Raw genomic sequence first — 24,953 nt, 5'->3', positions numbered from 1 at the left:
TTTATCTCACAAATCACTTAATTATCACTTAAATTATTTATAGTAATGAAATCGAAGTTATTTTTTGCGCAAGGCGTGTAGTCTGTATCATTTAAATTCAACTAGTTATAATATTATTGCTATCTGAATAAAAAACATTTACCACCATCTATCTTTTTTTTTTTTTTTTTTTTTTTTTGCTATTTAAATTTCTTATTTTATGGGAAAATTAATTCACTACTATAAAAACCTAGATTTTTGCATTTTTTAATATTATGTACTTCAATTTTCATTTGAAATAAGAAAAAAATATTCATGGCTATATTTTTCATATTCAAACATTTTCAATATGAAAACATTAAATATTCTGATAAAAAGATGCACGCTTTTTTTTATGTTGGTGACCTTTAAATAAAGTCAATCATCTTTCAAAATCCAGATTGCAGAATATGGCGAACAGTGTATTTAGGGAGCAGGTGTATGTTCAGCTTAAAATGAAGTGCAGTTGTAGAAGGGTATGTGCAGCTGTGAATACAAGTTAGCTATCCCTCAATAACCCTGAACTTGCGTTTGTAGATACTATAAGATAGGATGATTTGGTCTTCGCTAAATAAAAATTATTATGATGTCAAAGGCTTGTCTGTGAACATAACGGTGTTAGCGACATATTTCTGAGCGGTAATTAATCATTTAAATTAAATTGATGCTAATATTATAGCTTAAATTATTGACATATTGAGTTTAAAGTGGGTATGGATTGAAAAATACAAGTTTCTGTTTTAAAAATAAAAATCTGTACAAATATTGATAAGTACAAATATAAATAAGCTCTCCGAAGTTGAAAATAAGTGTAATTTTAGATGTAAAGAATTATTTGCTTTTTAAAACTTAATAGTTTTATGTAGAAAAATAGTTTTCTGTAATAATATTATAAACTTATAAAAGCGTTTACAACCAGAATGATTCAAAAACAAAGCTAACACTGTATAGTTTATTGTTTAACTATACTATACAACTCTGAACAGTAATCTGTTGTTACATACTAGATTTTTTGTTTGCAGACTCTTAAACTTTATAAATATTTTCTTTTAAAATTTGAATAATTATTTCTAAATTAATAAATTGGGGAATGAACTTAAATTTTTATTAAATTTATTTGCCATTAGGCTACAATTACGATTTTTCTATGTGAAATATATAATTCAAACAGTATTTGCGAAAACACTGTCATCTTTTTAGATTAAGAATTCGTGTTTTGTTTTTGATCAACTAAATCCACAATATGTTATTTTGCGAGTTCAATGATCACACGAGCACTTGAAAGAATCTACTGGCATAGGCAAATGTGTATTTAGGAATGAAGGTGATTTAGGATGCTTGATGATCATTGATGTCCCCCCCCCCCTCTACATTTTTATTAGTTTAAGGTAACTACGCCCAAGATTAGTAATCTTATGCAAATACGTTCGATTATCACTACGAATATAGTGGTGCTGTAAGGAAAAACTAAAAGGGACGTTGATGGCCTTGTTGCAAATCTTGGAGGGATGCGCTAAAACTGACAATTATTTCACATTTTAAAAACTAGAAATAGATGATTATAATACAAGGAATTACGTTAAAAATATTTCTGACTTTGTATTTCATTTCATCAAATCATGTAAAAAATAATAGTATTTAAAAAGTAGAGTCATTTCGAATAGAAAATTTCCATTTCCTTTTGGAATGATTTTGTCCATGGAGTTTAATCATGTTGATTTGCAACATTCTACAGATAAAATAAAGGACTCCATTTAACTAGTTAGATTCTTATCGGAAACTCTTTTCTTTTTCATACAAATGTTTTTAAATTTTAAAGTGGTTCCGCTCGAAAGTGCAATATGTATTTAAATCAGAATATTGTAAAAAAATGATAAATAAATGAGAATTTCATGTAAAAGACATTGTTAACTTTAAAATGTTGTATGTCAGATATCATAAGGTGCACTCCAAGATGATAGAATCTGAAATCACATTCTATTTATCTAAATATTTAGAATGAAGGCACAATGCTAGATGAAAAAAAAATATTTATGCTTTTTAGTGAAAAAAAGTTCTTCGAAATTCTGTTTTCAAAACTGATGTTAGATTCTTTAAAAGATCCTCGGTGAAAACATTTCGTAATATTTGAAGGTATTTAGTCCTTAAATTTTCAGTGTCGGGTATTTATTTCTAATTAATTTCTAACTCTTCCTTTCCTTAATTCATGTAGTTCAATTATTACCTCTACCTTTTTTTTAAAAAATCTCGTAAGCAATTAATCTCAATTACAGATGACGGTCTCATTTTTAGGGTTCAGCTGTCGCTACTATCATTTCACTTAAATCTCACTATCTGCTTTATAAAAGTGAGCAAATGAAACCGAAAACTTTGAAGCAAAATAAAGGAACCAATCACTTTTGCGATCATGCGAAGACACTTCTGAAAAAGAAGTGTAATTAAAGAACACGTTTGATGTTTTTGCTGCTTTTCAAAACGGTAGTCAGTAACATGCTTTATTCTGGTATTTTATTTTCCTTTCCTTTACAATAAGAATGTTTCTTTACACACATTCTAATTGATTTTCAGTATTATTGTTAATATACTTGATGTATCATGTTATCTATATATAGACTGATGATTCATGTTGTGTTTACAGCATGTCTGTGCTGTACAGTTGAAGAATTTTATTTCATCAAATATTTGAATTACACTCCACTAGGGAAAAAAATATTTGTAATATCAGCTTCCAGGAAAACATTACTATTGAAGGTCACCTACCGAAAGTAATAAGCTCTCTTTTCTAACCGATGTGGGAAGGGCTCTGACGTCAAATGGCGTGACCTGAAATTGTCTCTGTCATTCGTAGTTGCTTCACTTATCGTAAAATAAAAATTTCAATTCATATCCAACGTAAAACTTATTCTTAAAAGTGCTAAAATCGTTATATATGAACAGGACTTGCGACAGTTGTGAGATTTCCTCCTTAATAGTCTCGCTGTCACTCCAATTTTAAGATGCTGATGAAGTGATAAATCTTTCCCGGCTTCATTTATCCCGATTTATCTAATCTTTTACTTATAAGTAGTTCGCATTGAAAGGTTGAAAAAAAATTACTGGATTTAATTCAGTTTTTTCATGTGAAGTATGCTCATCTTAATATTACCGAATCATTCTGAAAGAAAAGCAGTGAAATATATTGTTTATGTTTGATTATCTCTTTTGGGTTATTCTTTTACAATTTTTTATTAATTCACATTTTCATTACTCTTGTAATCATTTTTCCTTTAAAAAAGGAGGGGGGGGGACTGAATTGGGATAATACTACATTGTTCCCTTTCGCTTTCTTAGTTAACATACTGAATTAGGGGTTTGGGTTCAGGATCATTCCGATCGACGTTCAGAAAATCATTCTAAGTATATAACATATGAAATTTATAAATGACCAAAGTGAATGTGCCTTTTGGATTATGAAGTTCCCCGGCTGCTCTTAAATTCAAATAGCTCAGTGACTCTAATTTAATAGGTCAATTAATTTTTTTTATATACTGCTGGTTAATTTCAGTCGTATTATGCGAATAATCAGATAATGAGATTTTCGTTTTATGATACCAAAGTTTGTTTCCGTACTGATTAAATTACCAACTTAGTTAGTGAATGGCTTCGTTTCAAGTAAAAAATATACTTAAATTATTAGTTCATTTCAATCAAAGTCTGTTGATTTGTTTTGAGATTCCAGATAGGTTTCTGGTATATTTTTATTATCTAAACATCATTTAAAAATAATCTGTTCCTTGCAGAGTTTGTCTATTAATCTGTTCATAAACATTTATCAACTGAAAATAAAAACAAAAGTTACAAAATAGCATTTAAATGAATATTGCTAGATTGAGGAAACGCTATTAAAGAGTGGAAATCCTCTAAAGTCTGGTTTAAGTTGGATTCCCTTGCAGCATGCTTTTGCTACCCAAAAGTCCAAGGTCGAAATTTGCCCTTCCGTGTTCTAACCTTCCTTTTAGAAAGCATGAATTATATTTGTCTCAGGAAATCATTGTCTGTTATTTCGTTCGTTTGTTTGTTATGTAAAATGAGCGTAGTTTTAAAACTCGTTTTCATTGTAACGGATACTTATGGAATCGTTCCAAAATAAACAAACCGAAGTGTTAATTAAATTTAAATAAATGAAATGAAGATAGATATTTGGCCTTAATTGTAAGATAACATATTTAATAGCATTTTTTTAATTATAGAATGTTATTGCATATAAAAGAATATGTCGTAAAAGCATGGAAACATTTTCATTTTTCTAAATGTTAAGTTATATTTTGATAAAGGAATGTCAATTCAGATCTATATGATGGAGTATTTAAGTTTTGAAGTACCTTATTTAAAGTGGAATGGCGTGTGAAAGAAAATTATGCATTTTGCTGCAGTCTGCCGTGCTTTCGAATGAATTTTATCATTTTTATTGTTAAAATTTAATTTAGAAGTAAAATATTGTGTTTAATTCCGTAGACGAAAGAATCCGATTGTGTGTTTATCACATAAAAAAAAGATGCTCGTTAAAAATTTTGACACCAAAAATGATATCGCGTTTTTATGATAGGAATTGTTTTCGGAAGTTATCTAATAAAGCAAATTAATACAACAAAAATTTCCTCTAATTGTACATATGATCGATTCGTATGCTGTTTTATTTGTTCAGACAGGGCTTTTCTTTACGTAATGTATTTTGAAGTTAAACTTCTGAATCTATCTGACTAAACTATGTCTGATCATGTATAATAGTGTAAATTTATAGTCTTTTTTTTATCAATATATTCAAGAATTTATCACTATAGTTTCAGAATTAAAATAATCTCATATAAAAGTCATCTTTAAATTTTCTTCTAAAAAGTTTTAAGACTTAAGTTTACAACCACGAGATATCAATAAATGTTAGTAGCAAAACGCTAAAACAATCTTAATTAATTAAATTTTTTATAAATTCCATTTTATTGGTCTCATTTAACGCAACTTATTTCATTTGAATGCCTTCTGTGACTTAAAATTAATATTACAAAAAATGCCTAATATTACCACAGTGCATCAATATAAAATTTGGGAATTCAGACTCGTTTCAGAGGAAGCTGTAGTTTCAGATTATTTAAATTCTATATTGTTTGAACGTCTCGTTGCCATCAGATATCATCTCTGAAAAACTTTTGATGTATGAATATTTGTTGCGCCTAAAAGTTTGCTTGGTTTAGAAAGCAAACTTTTCCACTCGTGACCCCTTTTTGAGCGGAAAAAACTTACGTAACCTCATTACCAGCAGACAAATTTTGCAATGATCTCAAACCTAAGGAATAAGAGAATGAAGCGTTGATTGATTTTAAATGAAAGGAAATTCATATAAAAATAATTATTTCGAAAATTGTGAAGAATTCTTCCAAACATAAGTTCCTAGGGTAACGTGAAAGTATTTTTGTTAGTGGCGATAGCAAAATATTAATAATGAAATAAAATGAAAAAGTTATAGAATTTTGTTTCCGTAAGTTCGTGACAAAATTGAAATTTATACAAATCCGAAAGTCTTTTGTATATTAAAAACTCAATGTTAAAGCAACAAAAAACATATTTAATATTTTTCACAAATTGAGAACTTGTAGAAAAAATGCGCTGATCTTTTGCGTAGGTTAATAACAAATATCGCAGTAAACTTGACGAGGATTCTGACTTATTTGTTTTCATTCGAACCTAATTTTGCTAAACTTAGCTCAATGAATTAAGTTTGATGAAGGATTGAATCGAAACTGTTCCCATTTGAAAAAATTTGCTATCACAACGAGTAATTCTTAAGTTTCATCATAAATTAATGTGAAATTTAATTGCGGATATAATTTATTATGACGTGGAGCTAATGCTATTAAAACTAGAATAAAAGGCAAAAGCAAAACTAAATCCCATAAATATTAAATTTCGTCTTTTTTTTAACTTATCTATACCCTTAATATTAGTAATAAATTCTTTATATGAAGAGACGATTGGAGGAGGAGTTACAACAATAGGGGGAACATTAACATAGAGACGAATCTAAGGAAGGAACGAACTTAAAGGTTGGAAACCTGAATCGAGAGTTTTTTTTTTTTTAAATCTTTTTTTTAAAGGTTCAAGAATCTGAAATCATCTAAAAAAAATTTCACTACCCTAGTATTTTTCGTCAAGATTCCGTTAGAGGTAGCAATCCAAAAAGTTAAAGAAGTCCTGCCCAGAAAGCATCGATTTTTCATCAGAAAATGGTTCTAGCCAATGCCCATTTTATCAAAAAAAATCTATTTGTTTTTTGGGACATCCCACTTACAAGATTATAACTAGTTCTCAAGTTTGCACTTGTTTTGAAGCATATTAGAGAGGGACCTTGACTCTTCAGAAATATCAGGAGTTTTAAATTACGCAATTAAGAAATTTTTTTTACTATAATTTCTAAAGACCAGCGTTGTAATTTTTTTTGAAATTTATTATTAATAATTTAGCTATCAGAAAATATACAGTGGTTAGTTTCTTATCTTCAACAGTAACCAATCATCTTCCCAGCCATTTGTACGATTGTTGACCGAATTTCGAATGACCAAACAGGATACATATCACGTGACAACGCAACTATGAGCTTAGAGATAGGAACCAAAACGGTCAGCTACCCATCTGAAAAAATTAAAGGAAATTGTCCATTTCCCTTTTGGAACGCAGCTTCTGTACTTTAAAGATCTCTTCCATTTATAGATCTCGTTTAATCTGGAGCAGCAGTTGTGATATAACCTTTGCCCTGCTCTGATTTGTATTTTTGAAGACAGTGAAAATGTTCATCAAGAACTTTGTGAACCGAGGGTGAGGAAATTTAAGAACTTGAGAAGGAATTGCGCAAAGTATATGACTATAATATAAAGGGCATTGACACTTGTATTCAATCTCAAGTCTTCATCAAAATTTCGCTTTAGTACAATTTGAATAACTTCAAATTTTTTCAGTTGTAGATTCGCCACTAATATAAATTTAAAATCGTTAAATGATTTTTTAGAATTTTGCATCGATAGAATATCCAGTTTCGATATATTACATTTGACCACAAAATTGAATTAAATATGTATCATTACCAACGACTGTAACCGCGGCTCTGTCTGCGTTTACCTTTCATGTATATATATATGTAAGAAAAAGGGAGACTTGTATTTTTATGTCTTACAGCCTGTTAATAATAATTAAATACTTTTCTAAAGCTTTCGGATAAATGGCATTCTTAGTTTCGATATTTGTAAAGATTTCTAATATATGTAAATATTAATGTAAAGATATAAAGATATATGTAAAGATTATCTGTACAAGGTTCACTTGATTCATTTTTTTCTATTAATATTTTGTAATTTACCCTTTATTATTCATAAAATTTTTAATATACATATTGTAAATAGTGTAATAGGTTACACTGTTTTATACAGTATAATACAAACAATTAACAGAAATATTAAAGCCACTTTATTATACTTTATTATTGAATATTATTTTTCATATCCATTCAATTATTCATTTGCCACAATGTTTACAGGTACGGAGTAAGAGACGTTGTTGTATAATCCATAGCATATTTATATTATTTAGAGGAAATCTACCAATTTCTATTTCTTGTAGGCTTGTACGCTTTCTTCTATTCCTTGTATGTTTCTGTTTCGTGTTTTAAATGTTTGAATAACAAAGAAATATTTTACTGATTTCTGCCTTCTAATAAGGATATCAAGACAAAAACGATTATAAAATCCTACAAGCTTGCTGTATACAAGCAGCTTGGAGTGAAAGAATTTTGCTTTCATAAATTTTATTTCAAGCATACGGAGATTATTTATAGACTATTTACTTCACCTGGTATTACACAGGTGTCTCGTACATTCAGCGCAGGAACATGCAGGTGTCTGTTGTATATGTGCTATTTTAGTTCGATCCATTTAATGTTACATTTTCCCCTCATCTTTTAATCTCTTTATTATTTTTATTGATGTATTTCTTGGTTTTTACATTTTCCCCTCATCTTTTAATCTCTTTATTATTTTTATTGATGTATTTCTTGGTTTTTCGAGATTAAATGTTGATATTCTCTTCCTTTTCGTCGCTTTTGGTTATCACATAAGTAATGATGTAAGCCAAACATTGAAATGTTGCGATATCATAATTTCAACATTGAAATGTTTCGGTGGTATTTTCAACAACTTGGACGTTGCAGCGTGTGTAGCAAGTCCTGGAAAATAAGGCGTCTTATTTCTTATCAGCGGTCTTTGACATTCATTTTCTTTCTGTTTTACAATCCAGTGATTCCAGTTTTTCTAATTCTTCACTGATTGAGATTATTATTTTTCTTGTGTTCAATGCTTGTTTCTCATAATACTTGAAATATTCTTTTTAATATCGCAAAATCTATCTTTTAAAATCTAATGGAAATTGTTTTTTTTTTTTTTTTTTTACTTCTAAAGTTTTTTTTTTATGTAGACTGTTCAATCGCCAAAACTAAGGTCTAATTCCTTGTCCTTATGTTTTAACATAAACTAACAGAATTAAATTTCTTGATTTTTTGTACATATCTATAGTTAGATAAAACTTTTTTAAAAAATGTAATAATTAATCAGTGTGGATTATTTGATATTCGAAGAAAACTGGAATTACAAATAAATGTTGGCCTTTTAAACAATTTTTTTTAAAAATCGCTCAATTTCTTATGGGTCAAAGTGAAAATCTAACGTTTTGTCAACAATGTTATTTGTTCTTATATAGGCATTTTTTTTATTAAGAAAATATCTTTTTAGAGGCTATCAACAAATATAATGATTTTTAGTTCTTTGTTTCAATTCGACGTAGAATAAAAAAAATAATCCCACAGCATATTAAATTATTTGGTATTATTAAAAACGAAAGAGCAGAAATAACTATGGCGACTTCAGTGTAAAACATACGGTCTCAAGATAGAAAGTATATTGATGCCAATCAAAGTCATACTTGAATAGGCAAGAATAAATTTTAAATCAGATAATTTTGGACCACAGCTTATAAGGTGGATCTTCCATAATCCAGACATTAAATCAGAATTGCCTAACCAACCGTCTTATAAATTCTTGGTCTGTTATTCTCTTAATGTAGGAAAAGGAGGAGGGAAAAAGAAATAAAGTCATGAAATAACGGTTTATTTTTACGCAGGTTATTATAAAACTATATGTGATTGATTTAGAGATACTAAAAAGAATAATACAAGTATAGTGTTAAAAAAATTTCATTTATTTTTCTTCTTGCAACCTTTAATAATCTGATCATTTCAGAAATATTTTATTGGATCTTATTATAGATTCTTCTTGTCTTGGAATAGTATGTTATTCATTGAAATAGTGTGTGTGTTATAATTTTTATATCGTACTTACTGAACAGAAGATATTAAAAACTTGCTCTAATGATCCGGCTGGAATTATACCATGACTAATATCACATTATCGCAAAATCTCTAACGTATACAAGAAATAGCGTTGCCACCTATTTCAAAAGAACAAAATTCTGTTTTTCTTCTGTAGAATGAAACTTTCTTCCTTGTATGGAATATTTGAATATTAATTTTACTGTAAAATCAGCAGTAATTTTAATTGCTATTTAAAACTGTGAAGTAAAAAATGAATTATTGTTTTTAATGTATTGAAAAGCAGGTACAGACCATAATTTTTAGTTGTTGAAAGATAAAAAGAATATTTGTAGGCGTACTGTTCTTATTATGATTTTCTGCTGTTTTTAATTATTAATAAAATAGCTATTTTTGACAATCTACTTGTTAATGAGTGATAAAACGAATGAATATTTTCCTGGGGTTATTTTGATTATTCGCGTTTTTGTATTTTCTTATCAATTAAATTGAATATGTAACCCTACTTATTAGCCCTATTTTCCGTTATATCACTCTCGGCAGTTTTATTAATTTATATACATAATATTTATGTTGCAGATTATTGTATAGAGAATCGATTTATTATTTTTTCTACAATTGCTAAATGATAATTTTCTTTACATTTTAGATTGAAGCACTCACACGTGAACTGGTACTCACAAATGATCAATTGCAGAAAGTATCAGTTAACCTTTTACATGAATTTCACAAAGGATTATCTTGGGATACCCATAGCAACGCTGCTGTGAAAATGTTCCCTACATATGTAACAGATGTCCCAAACGGAAAAGGTAATTTAACTTAATATTAATTTGTAATTTGTCAAATTTAACCATAGTATTTTCAGTATGGTAATAGTAATAAACATAGTCTTTCCAATGTTTGTATTCAGTTGTTCAATGAAATTTCTTTCACAATATTGAATAAATATTTTTAAAATCTTTGACTTCTTTTCTTTTTTTTAAAGAAATAGTTATGAATAATTATAATTTATATTTTCATAGTTAATATCTCTAGCCAGTCCACGAGCTAATGAATTAGAAGGATGGTATTTTTGATAATCAAAGCCGTCTTGGATCCCCTAGATAGCACTTGATGTAGAATTATGTCTCTAATATATTGTTACAAACCTGTAAAGTTGCTTCCCAGCACGAATAGTTCTATCACCAGAAAGACTGATTTACAATCACCCGAGCCAGTTATCCCAGAGCTTGGTGACAAACTTGGCGACAAAATAGATAATGCTGTAAACTTCGAGAATTTTAACGATCCATCCATTAGGAACCGAGATACGCCCTGATTGGCCGAGAAGGTCATGGGTCGTCTCCCAAGAGCTGTAAAAGGCCGGCAGTCTCAAGCGGCAGTGAACCAGATAGGAATCGTAGACAAGTAACGAGTCTTCGAAAGGATAGCGAAGCAACGGCGGGGTGCCAGTGTTGTGTGGAGCCCGACCTATTGCTGAACTGGGCTGTTTTTTCGAATCCTGTTGTCTATTGTGAAAGCAGCATCAAGTTGTATGTGGAGTAGCCAGTCGTGTGGTAGTGAGTCGGCAATTGGATACAGCTAAAGCGAGGAGACAGTGAGAACTTCAAGCATTTGGAGAGACTGTAGAGCGAATCGCCGAGGATCCCTTCTCCTGCTGGATTCTGTCTGGACGCATTGTGTGCTGTGGTCGATTACTACTTGTGGGCTACTATTTGCTGTAGTGTGCTTTCCTGTGTGTACGTCTTGGCTGTATATAGGGAATCGGAACTTTTGCGCTCGGTAAATCATTCCCTACCCCTGTTGCTGTCATAGGTTTACTGGGATTTGGACCTTTGGCAAGAAAACTTGGCGCAGGTGACGGTTTTTAGTTTTCCATAGCTGCATTTCCAGTCGGGCTTATTGGTAATAATGGAATGGCGATAATTTTTTGTAAAAATTTTATTTGATCTTTCATTTATGAGATCTTGTACATACATTTATCTTATCATTTATCTTATTATTATTAATAAGAGCCTTGTTCATTGCTCCGAAAAATTAATATATATGAATTTTCCCAGAAAATTAATCTACATATTTTTATCACTCAAAATTTAATAAAATAATTAAATAAAACGCCAAAATGATGCACTGCCTTGAATTGTTCCTGAGAGGAGAGATCTAAGTGCTAAGTGTAAATATATTCATGTCTCAAAACAATTTGTTAAATAAGATTCAAAGGTTAATGTAAAAGGATAAACATGTAAACGGATTACAAAGGGTAATTGAAAGGACCTATGAAAAAATTTAAAATTCTTAATTCATCGGAGCTTTTATTGACTCCAGTAACATAAATTGTAATTGTTTAGTTCATTTAGACCATTTTGTTAGTAGATGCGTGCCCCTGATTAAAATTGACTGATGGGCGCTGATTACAGTGACTATCCAATAGATATATAAACCCTGTTTACCTTAAATTTAATTGTTTGATTTAATTAATAATATAGATATTGTAAAAGTTCATAGAAATCTTTTCCTCCATTTACTTTTTAGAAAATATATTTCAAATTTGTTCGCTTCATACAGACACTAGCTGAAATTTACACTTTTATATATTTAATTTACAATAATATTTGATTTATGTTTTTAATTTGAACTTCTTTCAATGTGATGGCAACAGGTGGATAACAGCTAATTTTTTCCCATTGACGTGCTCATGCTGATTAAATTTTATTTTTATTTTGTGCGAAGTACATTGTTGAAAAATATGGTTAAAATGTTTCTTTAAAAACACGTTAAAAATCGAAACTTAATTTGTAAATTAAAGCATTGGTATCATTAAAAAGATAATTTTTTTAGCTTTATCTTGATGCAAAAATCAATTTTGTGTTTTAATATTTTCGGAAGTTATAGCGTTGTAATTTTTAGAAAGTGTATCCATTTTTAAATCTTGTTACTCCTTAATGTAACAAATTATTGTATGTATAAGGGTCAATGTCAGTGAAATGAATTAATATTAGATAAGTATATTATCTGTAATGCTCATAAACAATGCTGATTGAGAAAGTTTTCGTATTAGTTGAAATTTAAACACTTTCGTTTTTCAAGTTCCCATTTTTTGTTGAGATTACTGAAAATTAAAAAAGATGCATTGCGCAAAAAGCGGAATAGTATACGGTTTTAAGAACAATAGTAAATGTTACATGTCCAATAGAATTTGAAGTTAAATATGCTCTTGTGAGTAAGCGATCAATGACAAGTTAAGTAAACTTTAGCAACCATAAATCTGAATTATAAAACTAAGTTGGCCATTGCTTTCATAAAAACTTTTTTAAAAAATACTTTTTAATGTGTATTAGCATTTGTGTAACAATATATTTTGCAACTATTTTTCTTCAATTCATGGTTATATAGGAGTAATCATAATTTCTATTTTGAAAAAAGCAACATTACTACCAAGTTATTCCAGGAATCTCTCAAAACTTTTTTTTTTTTTTAATTTTGATTACATACAAATGAACAAAAAATGCCGTTAAGCTTTCAGAAATGCGGAACAGTCTTGACTATGCTGAATGTCAGAGATAAATGTTTGCAGTTAGTTTATTTTTTTTATTTCTTTATTTATTTTTGTTAAATGTAAGTGACCATACTATGCATATTGTGAATGCATATTAAAAAAAGAATTATTTAGAAATTATATTCATTTTTTTAATTCACCTTTTTATTATTTTCATATTATTTTTTTATGTATAAGTAAAGATTATAACAATTCCTAGATGAATATTCAGTCTGAAATATTCCAGAACTTTAATACGAAATAACGAAATATACAAAAATTCAATTTAATTTTGTTCGTTTCTTTCTCAATTAAACCTATTTAATATTTTTTGAATAAATAATTTACTTATAAAATTCAAAAAAAAATTAGGGACATTTTATTAAAATTCGCTGTTAATACTAAAACTATTGAGAGAAAGGATTGAGCCATTCTTTTGGGATGAATCCGAGGTCTTACAATTTCATAGGCACATAGATGTTGGCCGATTCTCCTGGATTGAAAAATTAATAAAAGCAATTATTGATAAAAATAAAATCGTGTCAAACGAAATACTATAAACATTGAATTACTCCTTCTAAATTACAGAATTCGGTAATGTTAATTAACAGAATTATAGAGAACAAGTAAATGTCCCAAAATCGAAGTGCTTCAATAATTAATCAGTGATGAGTTCTATGTTCTAAGAGCCCTTCTAACATTCACGCGGGCCTCAGTATGATTTTCTGTGCAAGCAGAGAAAATCTAAAATATCCAACTCAAAGAGTATTTTTTCCAAACAAGTTTGGGTGACTCATTAACCCCACCAAACCCCTCTCGTGATGTACAAAGACAGTGACCTCTTCAGAGAGTAAGGGAAAGTTTTATTGGTTAATCGTTTTATTGGGGGTGGTTGATGGGTCAGTTGACCGTACAGTTTGGCGTACATTGTAAAATCGCCAAATCTTGCATGCAAAGATAAAGTTTATAATGTGGTAGTCTTTCTTGACACTTGAGCGGAAAGGGGGTGATTTACCGAGCGCAAGTGACATAGAACCGTATATAGTTGTTTACTTGGCATTCGTCGTCTGTGTCTTTGTGTTTAATAAACGGCGTTGTTGTTTTCTATTGAGGCCTGCTGATTGTGTTTTCATACCATACACCCACTACAGGCGAACCCGGTGATCCGTAACAATATAGAGGAGTATTTCCAGCCAATAATTCGTTGCTAAAGCTTTAATCGATCTACCACTTTTTGAATAATACTGTGTAAGCTTGCAGCCAGAGGATAAAAACCGTAACCTTCTTTCTACATTTATGTTACTCATCCATATCATACCTTAAACCACTGACTTAGAGATGTGCATAAATACCCCACATTAACAAATGTAATGGGGAGGAGGGCGAAAAAAATACTTTTCCCGTAGCGCCACTGCTTTCGTATCTATAAATGTCTGTTCAGTGTAACTGCGACTGCCAATATAATAGAATTTTTTTCGATAACATATTAAATTTATTAGCTGTTTATCCTAAGATTGTCGCACTTCTCTTATCAATATAGAAATATGCATTGCAATGACGTTAAAAGATGACAAGAGAAGCAAATCAACAGTTTTTTTAAAAACTTTTATATATTTTTTCTAATACATATAATAAGTTCGCATTTAAGTTCATATTTTTTTTTTCCTAGAACAAGGGAAATTTCTTGCTCTTGACCTTGGAGGCACAAATTTCCGAGTACTGCTCATAACCTTAGAAGAGGAGGAATTCCAAATGGAAAATGAAGTTTTCGGAATTCCTGAATCTATCATGCTTGGCACTGGCGAACAGGTACACATTTTTAGTTCTACGTAAAGAAATAGGAAAATATGCTCATTTTGTATACGAATGAAAATCAAGATCAAACTACTTACATTGCATTTCTGAAGTATCCTTATTAAATATGTTTTTTTAACCCTAGGTTACTTTTTTATTATGTTTCTCTTTTGAATTCCACTTGAATTTATGTAAGTAGGTGTAAGTTCTACATGTTTAACCCTTGATTCCGCGTTTTTGTTTTTTCTGATAGCTGTTGCTTAATTCTGTATAAATAAGTGTGAAAGACGTAAACAAGGCAATTTTAAAATTGAGGTTTGAGTTAAAACTTTAATGAAAACCCTTTTAGAAACTTTTATTTTTGATTAAAATCTTTTGTATTAAAAATTTTGACTGAACTTTAAAATGTAATAAATAATTTATTTAATTAATTATTTTAGCAAATAAGAATTAAAATTTGTCTGAGCATCGTAAATTCACATTTATAACAAGCGCAAGACAACTTATGTGTGTTACGACACCTCAAATAAAAATGAGCATAACCAAGTAATATTTATTTGTAAAAGTCAAACTTCTCTATTTTTAAACCGAAATTCTTACATTCGGTGCCAGATGCTAAATTTTGAAAGAATACCGAATATGAATAATATATAATAATTTGGGAGATTTTTTTTCGATTGAATATGAAGGCTTGATGATGAAAAGCAATGCTAACGAAAACGGTGTAGGTAAGTAAAGAATAAAAGTTTGACGTTGAGGTGGTTCTAGAGTTCTTGTATAAGGACGGCTCCATGGGGGACGCGAGCGGTGGGAGGGATATAAAACCCCGCATTTCTAAAGGCGTCGCTTCGCCGACTAATTGGAAGGAGGAAAAAAAAGTGCTTTTTTTTATTTGTTTGATAATCCGCCCTGTATTTGGATTCAAACTGGTAAAGTGGACAGCTGCCTAAGGTCCACGCAATTCCGATTTTTTTTTTTTTTTTTTTTTTTGCGATATTTGTTTGAGTGTATTGATTTTATACTTGTATTTAATTTACAACGACCATGTACACGCACTGATCCAAATTAAAATCAAGTACTGTTGCAATGTCAGGACATTATTTTAATATTCATAACGATTTATCTTTTACTTGTTTTATATAATATTTATAAATTAAAAAAAATATGTTTTATAATTTAAGAAATGCCCAATTCTATAATTAAATAATATTTAGATTGTGCCCATTTTTTTTTATCTATTTCGATTAAAATTCCTTTAAATTTAGTTGTTGAATATTTTTATATGCAAAATACTGTAACCAGCTTTCTCAAAAAGGATCCTTAATTAAATGTTTCTTCAGTTCATCAGTATCTGCTTGTTAATCAATATTAGTATCAGTAAAACTGTTTATATAAAGAATTAAAATCAGTAAGAAACGTATGTTATAGAAGTTAAACAGGGGGAAAAGACTGGACGAGATTTGTATTGTCTAAGGGCCCTGAAAGGATATAATTCGATCTTGTCTGAATATACATACATTTTGCATTTTCAAGCAATTTGTGCACATAGATCACGTCAATGAGTCTAGACAAGATTGCTTATTCAAAGCAACCAATTTTGCAACCTTATGTTTGCTGATGGATGCTCCGAATACATAATAAGGAAAATAAAAGCTGTATGCTTAATTGCGATTGCGTTATAACGGCTAGTATTAATTCGGAGGCAAGAAAATGAACAAACATTGTATTTATGAATATTTTAATGTTAATGAATATAATTGTTTAACGAATATATTATTGAGTTTTCAAGTTAAATCCATGTTAACGATCATGATCATCATAAAGCCAATCTCATCTTAATGAAGAGGAAAGCAATTATAAGAATTATGAAGCAGCAAGCAATAAAGAGAAGATAATTAGGAAGCAGAGGGAAATATACAGATGGAGGGCTTTTTTTTTCTTTTGTCAGTGTCGAATACATAACAAGATGAATCAATTATTCAAAGGAACGCAACTTCATGAGAATCATTGAAGAAACGATGACGAAAATGTCTATATCAATGATTTTGGTATTTTGTCAGAAATTATAACTGTTAAATTTAGAATGGTCATCATACTAAATAGTGGGACATAAGTAAAAATTTTCCAAAAGATTAAAATGGTTGAAATTTTTCCGAAAATTGTTATTTAAGAAAAAATTATGATAAAAAGAATGTAGATAGTTGCAAAGGTGTCACATCATGTTACGCATGATGTAATTTATTTTCTTCATATATAACTTCTTTGTGTCTATCTGTATTTTACAATTGGATACATTTGAATTCGTAATTGCAAAGTTATGAAGGAATAAAATGTCATTTACAGATCGTGTAGAAATTGTTATAACTTTTGAAAGAATTTGAAACTGGAAAAATATTGCTAAAAAATAATTACAAACATGAATTATATAAAGAAATTAAAATTTGTGTTCGAATGTTTCCTTCCAATAATACAAATATTACAATATTTACTTACGATTGATTCATTTGAATTTCATACATATTTTTTCACTGTTCTGAAAATTGTATTGACTTTACCATTTAGGGTCACATCTGCAGGAAGATTATTCTTAAGTTAGACTACTGCCAGATCACATTTATTTCAAAGGGTGTTTTTTTTTCTATGTTATCTATTCAATCAGAAATAATCAAAAGACTCAACAAAGAAATAATCAAGACTTTCAATGATATTATCAAGGAATTTGCTATGAAACATAAAAGGGAAGAAACCAATGGGTGATTTTTGCTATCTTATTCTAGTAATTCGAATGCAAATTGTATGTTATAAATTTACGAAACAATGTTTATTATTTGATTTATTAGCGAGTTTTTTTGTGTGTGTGTGATTGAAATTTTAACTTTACGAAAATTATCGATTTATCCTTCTAATGTATTTTTTTATGTCCTTATAATACGAATATGTGCTAATTAATAAATAGCAAAATGCAATTAATTATTATTTTGCTGTTTGAAATTTATTTCAAGGCTCCGCAATTCAATTTTGCACCAGGTCCCGCTTTTGTTTGGACTGGCCATGCTCACATAACGATTTCGGGACCAGATTCGAGCAGCTCTGGATACAGAAAATAACATCTCCTTTTAAACTTGATATGAAAGTTGACGAAATGTGAATATTAGGAAAAAGAGGAATTAGCAAGTTGTTTTTATCTTTAATTGCTTACAGTCATTGAAATCTCATTGGGAAAAAGTCAGCTAATAGTATGAAAAAGAATTTATACATTTTGGAAATAAATTTAAAGATGTTGCAACCTAGTAGATGAGTCGTCAGTGAGGAATAATCAACTAAATTTTCATTTTGCAGCTATTTGATCATATTGCCGAATGCCTAGCCAATTTTATGGAGAGACAAAACGTAAAGCACCTTCATCTTCCTCTTGGATTCACATTCAGTTTTCCATGTAAGCAAGAAGGATTAGCTAGTGCTCGACTGACAAACTGGACTAAGGGATTCAAATGCTCTGGAGTGGAAGGAGAAGATGTTGGTGAGCTGTTGCAGGCTGCTGTCACCAGACGAGGGGTAAAGCTATTTAGAAAATCAATACTAATTTAAGTACAATTTTGTTGCATAAGTAAGAATGTTTATTAATCTGTGTTTTGTATCATATTTTCATTTGCAGGATATTGATGTAAATGTTGTAGCAATAATTAATGATACAACCGGAACTTTAATGTCATGTGCCCACAAGAACAGAGAATGTCGAATTGGATTGATAATCGGTAATTTTTTTCTTTTTATAGTGATATTTGAATTTAAATGTTATTTAATTTAATTATTTTAATTTAAATAGCAAAAATGTTATTATTTTCTTGTCATTTTTCAATTTAAGTTTTTGTACAAGAGCCATAACTAGAGATTTAGGGACCTGGAGTAACAAAGGGTAATTGGGGGCCCTAGCTTATTTTTTCTTTCAAGCTTAACCGCTTTATCTTCTCACTTGGAGGGACTTTTCGCTTAGACCGTCTGTAGGAGTTACGGTTCTGTTTGTATATATATATATATATTTAGTGCTTAAATATAATATTATTAACATCGTTGATTTTAAAAACTTTCTTAATATTTATATGAAGAACAATATTTAATAATGTTGTTACTAAATCGTGCAATAATGTATGATATTTCTTTAAATATTGTATTCACATTAACTCTTAAATTAAGTTTGATTTCCTAAAATTTTATTTCAGTTTAATTATTACTGCTCATCAGTGTTTAAATTGTTGGAAATGATAGGAATTAGCATCATTATATAAATATCATTTGGGGAAATTAGAATTAGTCAAGAATTTCATGTGCACATATTTTTTTAAATAGCAGCTTTAAAATTCTGTACACCAAAAAGAAAAATTAACGAACTTAAAATTTAAGAGGTAAAAAGTGACTTATAAAATTATAGGAGAAATTATGATACACTTTTCCAACACAAATTTGGGAAAAACAATATGTATTTCTGTAGATGACAGGATATTTCAGTGTACCTCTCTTTCATGATAGGAACGGGAACGAATGCCTGCTTCATGGATACAGTTTATGTAAATGAAGGATCTCGACCTAAAACTCGCCCATATATGGCAAAATTAGACAATGACGTAGATTTGTGGGACAGTGACGCTGTAGAACCACGCCAGGTCATTGTAAATACTGAATGGGGTGCATTTGGCGATGATGGTTGTTTAGACTTTATACGAACAGAATATGACAGGGAAGTTGATCGAGTTTCCCTTAATCCAGGAAAACAGCTGTAAGTATTCATGCATATGTGTATAAAATAGACAAATTCAACAAGATAAATACCATGATTTGAACTAATTCGTTTTATGTTCTTAAATAGATTTGAAAAAATGATATCCGGTATGTATATGGGTGAGGTTGCTCGACAAGTATTAGTCAAACTTACAAGAGATGGTTTGCTGTTTGGAGGCAAATTTTCTACACAGCTCCTGACTCCATATGCTTTTAAGACTAAATACATATCAATGATAGAAAGGTATGTAAATTTTCCTCTATTCCTTATATCGCTTATTTATGTGAATAACATAATGTAAAAAATCTACTATATATTATAGTAAATATCGTCAGTCCTTCAGCATAGTTGAAATTAGTCTAACTAAAACCCATTATAACTGTAAAGGGTATTTTTTGCTAAAGTACAAATTCAGTTAAGATTATACACATATAAAGTAAACTTGTCTAATAAGCACTGTAGCATTCTAGCTTTTCGAATGCAATATTTATTTAGAAGATAATGAAACTCCATCCTTTCTTTTGAATGAAATATATTTTGTCATCTTAGACACTTTTTAAATAATTCTCATTTACAATTTTTTAAAATTCTATTTTGTTCTTAATGAAATATCGTACAATGATATTAACGCGCGTAATGTCATATTTGGATAATTGTTGTAGCTTGAAAACCATGATTATATGGATTTTGCTAGATTCTTTCTGAACGCAAATAATGCTTGTGTTCAAGATGTGGATTTCTCCATCTTGTATTGCAAACACATTAATGCCTCTCACCTTTGTTAAAATAGCAGAATATTTCAAGTGAAAAAAGTGAATATGTTTTTTATTTAGATATTTCTTAGATCAAAATTTATTTAATTTTTTTGTATTTCAGTGACAGTAAAAACTCCTTTGAAGAAACTAGAAATGTGATGAACTTGCTAGGACTAGAACATGCCACTGATTTTGATTTGAATAATGTAAAATTAGTTTGTGCTAGGGTTTCCACAAGAGCAGCATTCTTAGTGTCAGCTGGTAAGTTTATTTTAGATCTGAAAAAATTTTAATGTGTAAATTCTATATAGTAGTACCTAAAATTAAAACGAGGAAAAACTCCTAAATATAATGTCAGCATCTGTAATATTAAAATGTGTATTTATTAAGATATCCTATTGGTAAAGAACTCTTGGAATGAGAAAATGGAAATTTTTTAACATAATTCTTTTGTACTTTAACTTGCATTTAGAAAGTAATATATTTATGTTCATTTTCTATTCATGGAGAAAAATCGCTCTTTTCCCAAATACATTTGATAATCTAAATCAGGGATGGCGAACCACTGGCACGCGTGCCATTCATGGCACGGGACACAATATTTTGAGCAAAAAAAAAAAGAAAGAAAAATGGTTTCATTAATTTATTTTATACAAACGTAGGACATTCGATTCTTGAACTCCACTGCATTATTCACCAACAAGCCGAGTATTTAAGAGTGGTTTAACATCTCTTGATAATGTAACAGCATTAGTCACAAAAATAGTAAACCTCATATCGTCACAAGCTTTAAATAAATGAAAGTTTGAGGCTTTGTTGGATGAAGTCAACTCGGTGTATAATGGCTTACTAATGTATAAGAATGTTCGCTGTTTTAGCCGCGGGGACGTACTTCAAAGATTTGTTGATTGCTTGGAAGAAATCAGGCTGTTTCTGCAAAATCTGGGGAGGGGATTGAACAATATCCACAGTTGTTGGATGTTATGTGGCTCTCAAAATTGATGTTTTTTACAGACATATGCCAACAGTTCACTGAATTGAACGTAAAGCTTCAAGGTACAAATAAAACAATTATCGTCATGATGGATCTCATTCGCGCTTTTGACGCTGATTGCATGTTTTAGGAACGATATTATTAAAAAAAATTACAAGTACTTCCTACATTTGAAAAAAAATATATCAACGTTTTAGATGTACATGAGAAACAGAAGAAGAAAAAGTTACTGAAGAATATATTTCCGCAATTGATTCGTCAATCAAGGAATTTTCAGCCAGATTTTCTCAGTTCAAAGAATTATCGGAAACGCTCAAGTTTATAATGTACCTTGATGTGATTTCATTTGATAAACTGAACTTGTCCCAATTCGATTAGTTGCAAACTGAAGAATTTGAAATGCAACTGATTGATTTCCAGTCTAGTTCGATATGGATTCAAAAATTTATTGAAACAAGAAAAAAGCTGGAATTGATTGAAACAGAAAGATTAAGAAACAATATACGTAAAAATGCCAGTAACGAAATTTTGGAAACATGGAATTCGATTCCAGACACATTTAATAGTTTGGTGAAGCTGGCTCATGCTATTTTAACCATATTTCCCTCTACCTATGCCGGTGAGTCATTATTTTCAGAGATGAATAACATTAGAGACTCTCTTAGAAACCATTTGGCAGATGACTCCAATTCAGTATGCATTCTGCCGAAAGTAACATCTTGCAATCCTAATGTAAGTTATTTGTCATCTAATCTGCAACAAAAGAAGTCACACTAATATTACTTTAATTTGAATTACACATATAACTAAAACCTTTACTACTATACAGTGCAAAATGTATTTTTTCATAGTAAGAGTTTTGAGTTGCTAGTGTTTAGTTTTATGATTTTCCCCATAATCACAAGTCAAAACTATTTGACGGCACATCTATACCTCACTAAACATTTCTTTAGAAGAAATAGCACATTGATCCACAAAGGTTCGCTACCCCTGATCTAGATAAATAATTTTTGAATAGAAGCATATAATTAAAATTTGCAAGTTGATGTTTTTCAATGATAAAAAATAAACTTTAAAACAACATTCAGAGTAAAAATTTTATAAATGGCTACATTTAAGTAACCCAATATTCTTTTGTGAATTCAAAACAATATCTTATAATTAATTATCCATCTACATTTCTTCAAGCAAATTATAAGCTACTCTTACGTTCAGATAATAATCATTTGAAAGCTATTGGATTCTTATAATATATATATAACTCTAGATTAATTGCATAATGACTTGGTGCTTTCAAAAATTCAAGAAAGCAAATGGATTAATTGTAACGATGCTGTCAAATATTATATCTTAATATTCACATTTTCTTATAGTTAGTTGGGTCTTGCATTGTAGATAATGCAAATTAATATAGACCATGTAGAAACAAATTAGAAGAGAAAAATAAGAAGAAAGAGTAGAATTAAATGTTTAGGTTGTTAGCTTTTGTACTAATAATTGCAGTTGAGTTATTTTATACTACAATTCTCTATTTAGCAGCAATTTCAAACTTTCAAGACATGTGAAAGAGTATCAAAAATTTAAAACTGCTTTCTCACTTCATATTTATTTTAGTTAAGAAGCATTATAAATCAATGATTATAATACAGCTCAGATTTACCACATTAAAAATTATTTAGTAACATCCAATAATGTGCAAATTTATTTAGACCATATTATACAATTTACTATTCATTTTTAGGAAGGGTTTTTATTCTAATATGCGATTCATTCAATTGTTCTTTCTATTTATCTACAAAATTTTGTTGCTGGAATATTTATCTTTCCCCTTAAAAAATAGATCTTTTGAGATTAATATTAGAAAAAAATACTTTATTTCAGCAGTGGCAACTATCTTGAACAAGATTAAAAGGCCACATACCACAGTTGGTGTAGATGGCTCCGTGTACAAATGTCACCCCCACTTCCATGACCTTATGGAAAAGAAGATTGAAGAATTGACTATTCCAGATTATAAAGTAATGCACTTACATATTATAAAACCATTTCCAGTTAATTTTAATCATCAACTAAAACTTTCTCTCTAATTATCCTGTTCAAATTCCTTGTTCTAATGGTATTTCTTTAATGATTAACAAATTTTCACTTTCAAGCCAGTAGCAAAATTCTTTGGATTAATTCAGTTCATTCATAATGTTTTACATAAAATGATTTAATACACTATTCAATGTGCTATGAGCAACATCAATATTTGTTTCCTTTAACTAGATAGTATTATTACCGATTTTTAAATGTAAATTTTCATCAAGAGCTATTTACTTATAATCGGTTAATTATTCAAAAGCCATCGATGTACAATTGTTTATAAGCTAAATTTGACTGTATGTACATCGTATGTAATTGGCAAAATCTTACTCATACTTAATTTAGTTATTTTAGAAGAATAAATTATTTTGAATTATTTAAAGTATTGTATGTATGTATATATTATCAAAAAATACAGGAAATGAATAATCTTAACAACGTTTCTATATATATTTCTGTAATGAGGAATTTTAAAAGTAAAAAGAAATAAGCAATAATAAACATCAAGTTAAGTTTTTATTTATAATAAGTACAAAGATGGTCAAAATATTTTTGGTCTTAAATTTCTATTGTTGTATGTTGGTACAGAATCTATTAATCGCGTATTTACAAAATCATAGCATTTTTAAATATTATTAGATAACATTTGTTTTGTTTTAATGGTGTCACTTATTCAAATATTCAATTAGAATAAACATTTGAAATATATGGTAAAGTATCCTTTTAGCAACAGAAAATGTTATGATTTAAAGTTCCTTATATGTCCATATATGTAAAAAATAACCATACATAATTATCCGTTATTTACTAATACACAAATTTTCAGTATTAGCATATATTACACAAGTATCAGTTTATAAGTATCAAATTTCAAAAATTACGAAAATTTCATTTTGCCTAAATAAAATTCAGCCAGACACTAATATCTAATTGGTTAAATTTTCAGGTAACATTTAAAGTAAAGCATCTGTTTAATACTGGTTAAATCAGTTTTTTGTTACAAAAGAAACAATCTGCTATGGTGGGACTGCAGTTACATGCTCTTAGACCATACCATTCTACTTTTTTTTTTTTTTAAATGTTTTAGCAAAGGAGAGAATCGATTATTCAAAAAAAAGTTACTCATAAGATTTTTTGTTCAAAAAAGTTACTCATAAGATTTTTTGTTCAACGGCTGAATCTAATATAAACTTTTATTTTTTTTCTTTGCAGTTCGACTTAATGCTTTCAGAAGATGGCAGCGGCCGAGGTGCAGCATTAGTTGCTGCTGTTGCTGAAAGATCTCGCTAAGAGAAGTGAACTGTAAATCTAAGTGTAAAATACACAACTGTAAAAAGACACTTTCCCAAGATAGTCATGTGTAACGGAACTATGTTTCTGTGCACAATATCCCAAGTCATCAACGTGTGATGTGAGTTACATGGCATAAGCGATACAGGAATAAATTTTATGACAGTGTGACCAGTTGCAATCAGCTTTTGTACAGCATTTGTCATTAAAAACTCTTTGTACATCAGAAATGTGCGATTGCAAGCCAATTTAAAAATACATGTATATTTAATTTTGATGTCTTTCTTTTCTTTATGGTG

General features: G+C 29.4%; 1 protein-coding gene across 1 annotated transcript in view; it reads left to right on the top strand.

Moving 5' to 3' along the window:
• The window catches only part of LOC129958442 (hexokinase-2-like), a 33,759-nt gene extending 8,828 nt beyond the window's left edge, over positions 1-24,931 (top strand). The window contains exons 2-10 of the mRNA XM_056070934.1: positions 10,071-10,233; positions 14,629-14,768; positions 18,093-18,308; positions 18,409-18,508; positions 19,281-19,527; positions 19,618-19,773; positions 20,407-20,546; positions 23,161-23,297; positions 24,577-24,931. Of these exons, the coding sequence (XP_055926909.1) occupies positions 10,071-10,233; positions 14,629-14,768; positions 18,093-18,308; positions 18,409-18,508; positions 19,281-19,527; positions 19,618-19,773; positions 20,407-20,546; positions 23,161-23,297; positions 24,577-24,654 (1,377 nt within the window). The 3' untranslated portion in view covers positions 24,655-24,931. The remainder of the gene's footprint in view (positions 1-10,070; positions 10,234-14,628; positions 14,769-18,092; positions 18,309-18,408; positions 18,509-19,280; positions 19,528-19,617; positions 19,774-20,406; positions 20,547-23,160; positions 23,298-24,576) is intronic.
• The last annotated feature ends 22 nt before the right edge of the window (positions 24,932-24,953 follow it).

This window comes from Argiope bruennichi, chromosome X1, assembly GCF_947563725.1.
Source record: "Argiope bruennichi chromosome X1, qqArgBrue1.1, whole genome shotgun sequence".
Taxonomy (NCBI): Eukaryota; Metazoa; Arthropoda; class Arachnida; order Araneae; family Araneidae; genus Argiope; species Argiope bruennichi.
Note: the sequence above shows the minus strand (reverse complement) of the source record. Positions and strands in the feature narration are given on the sequence as shown.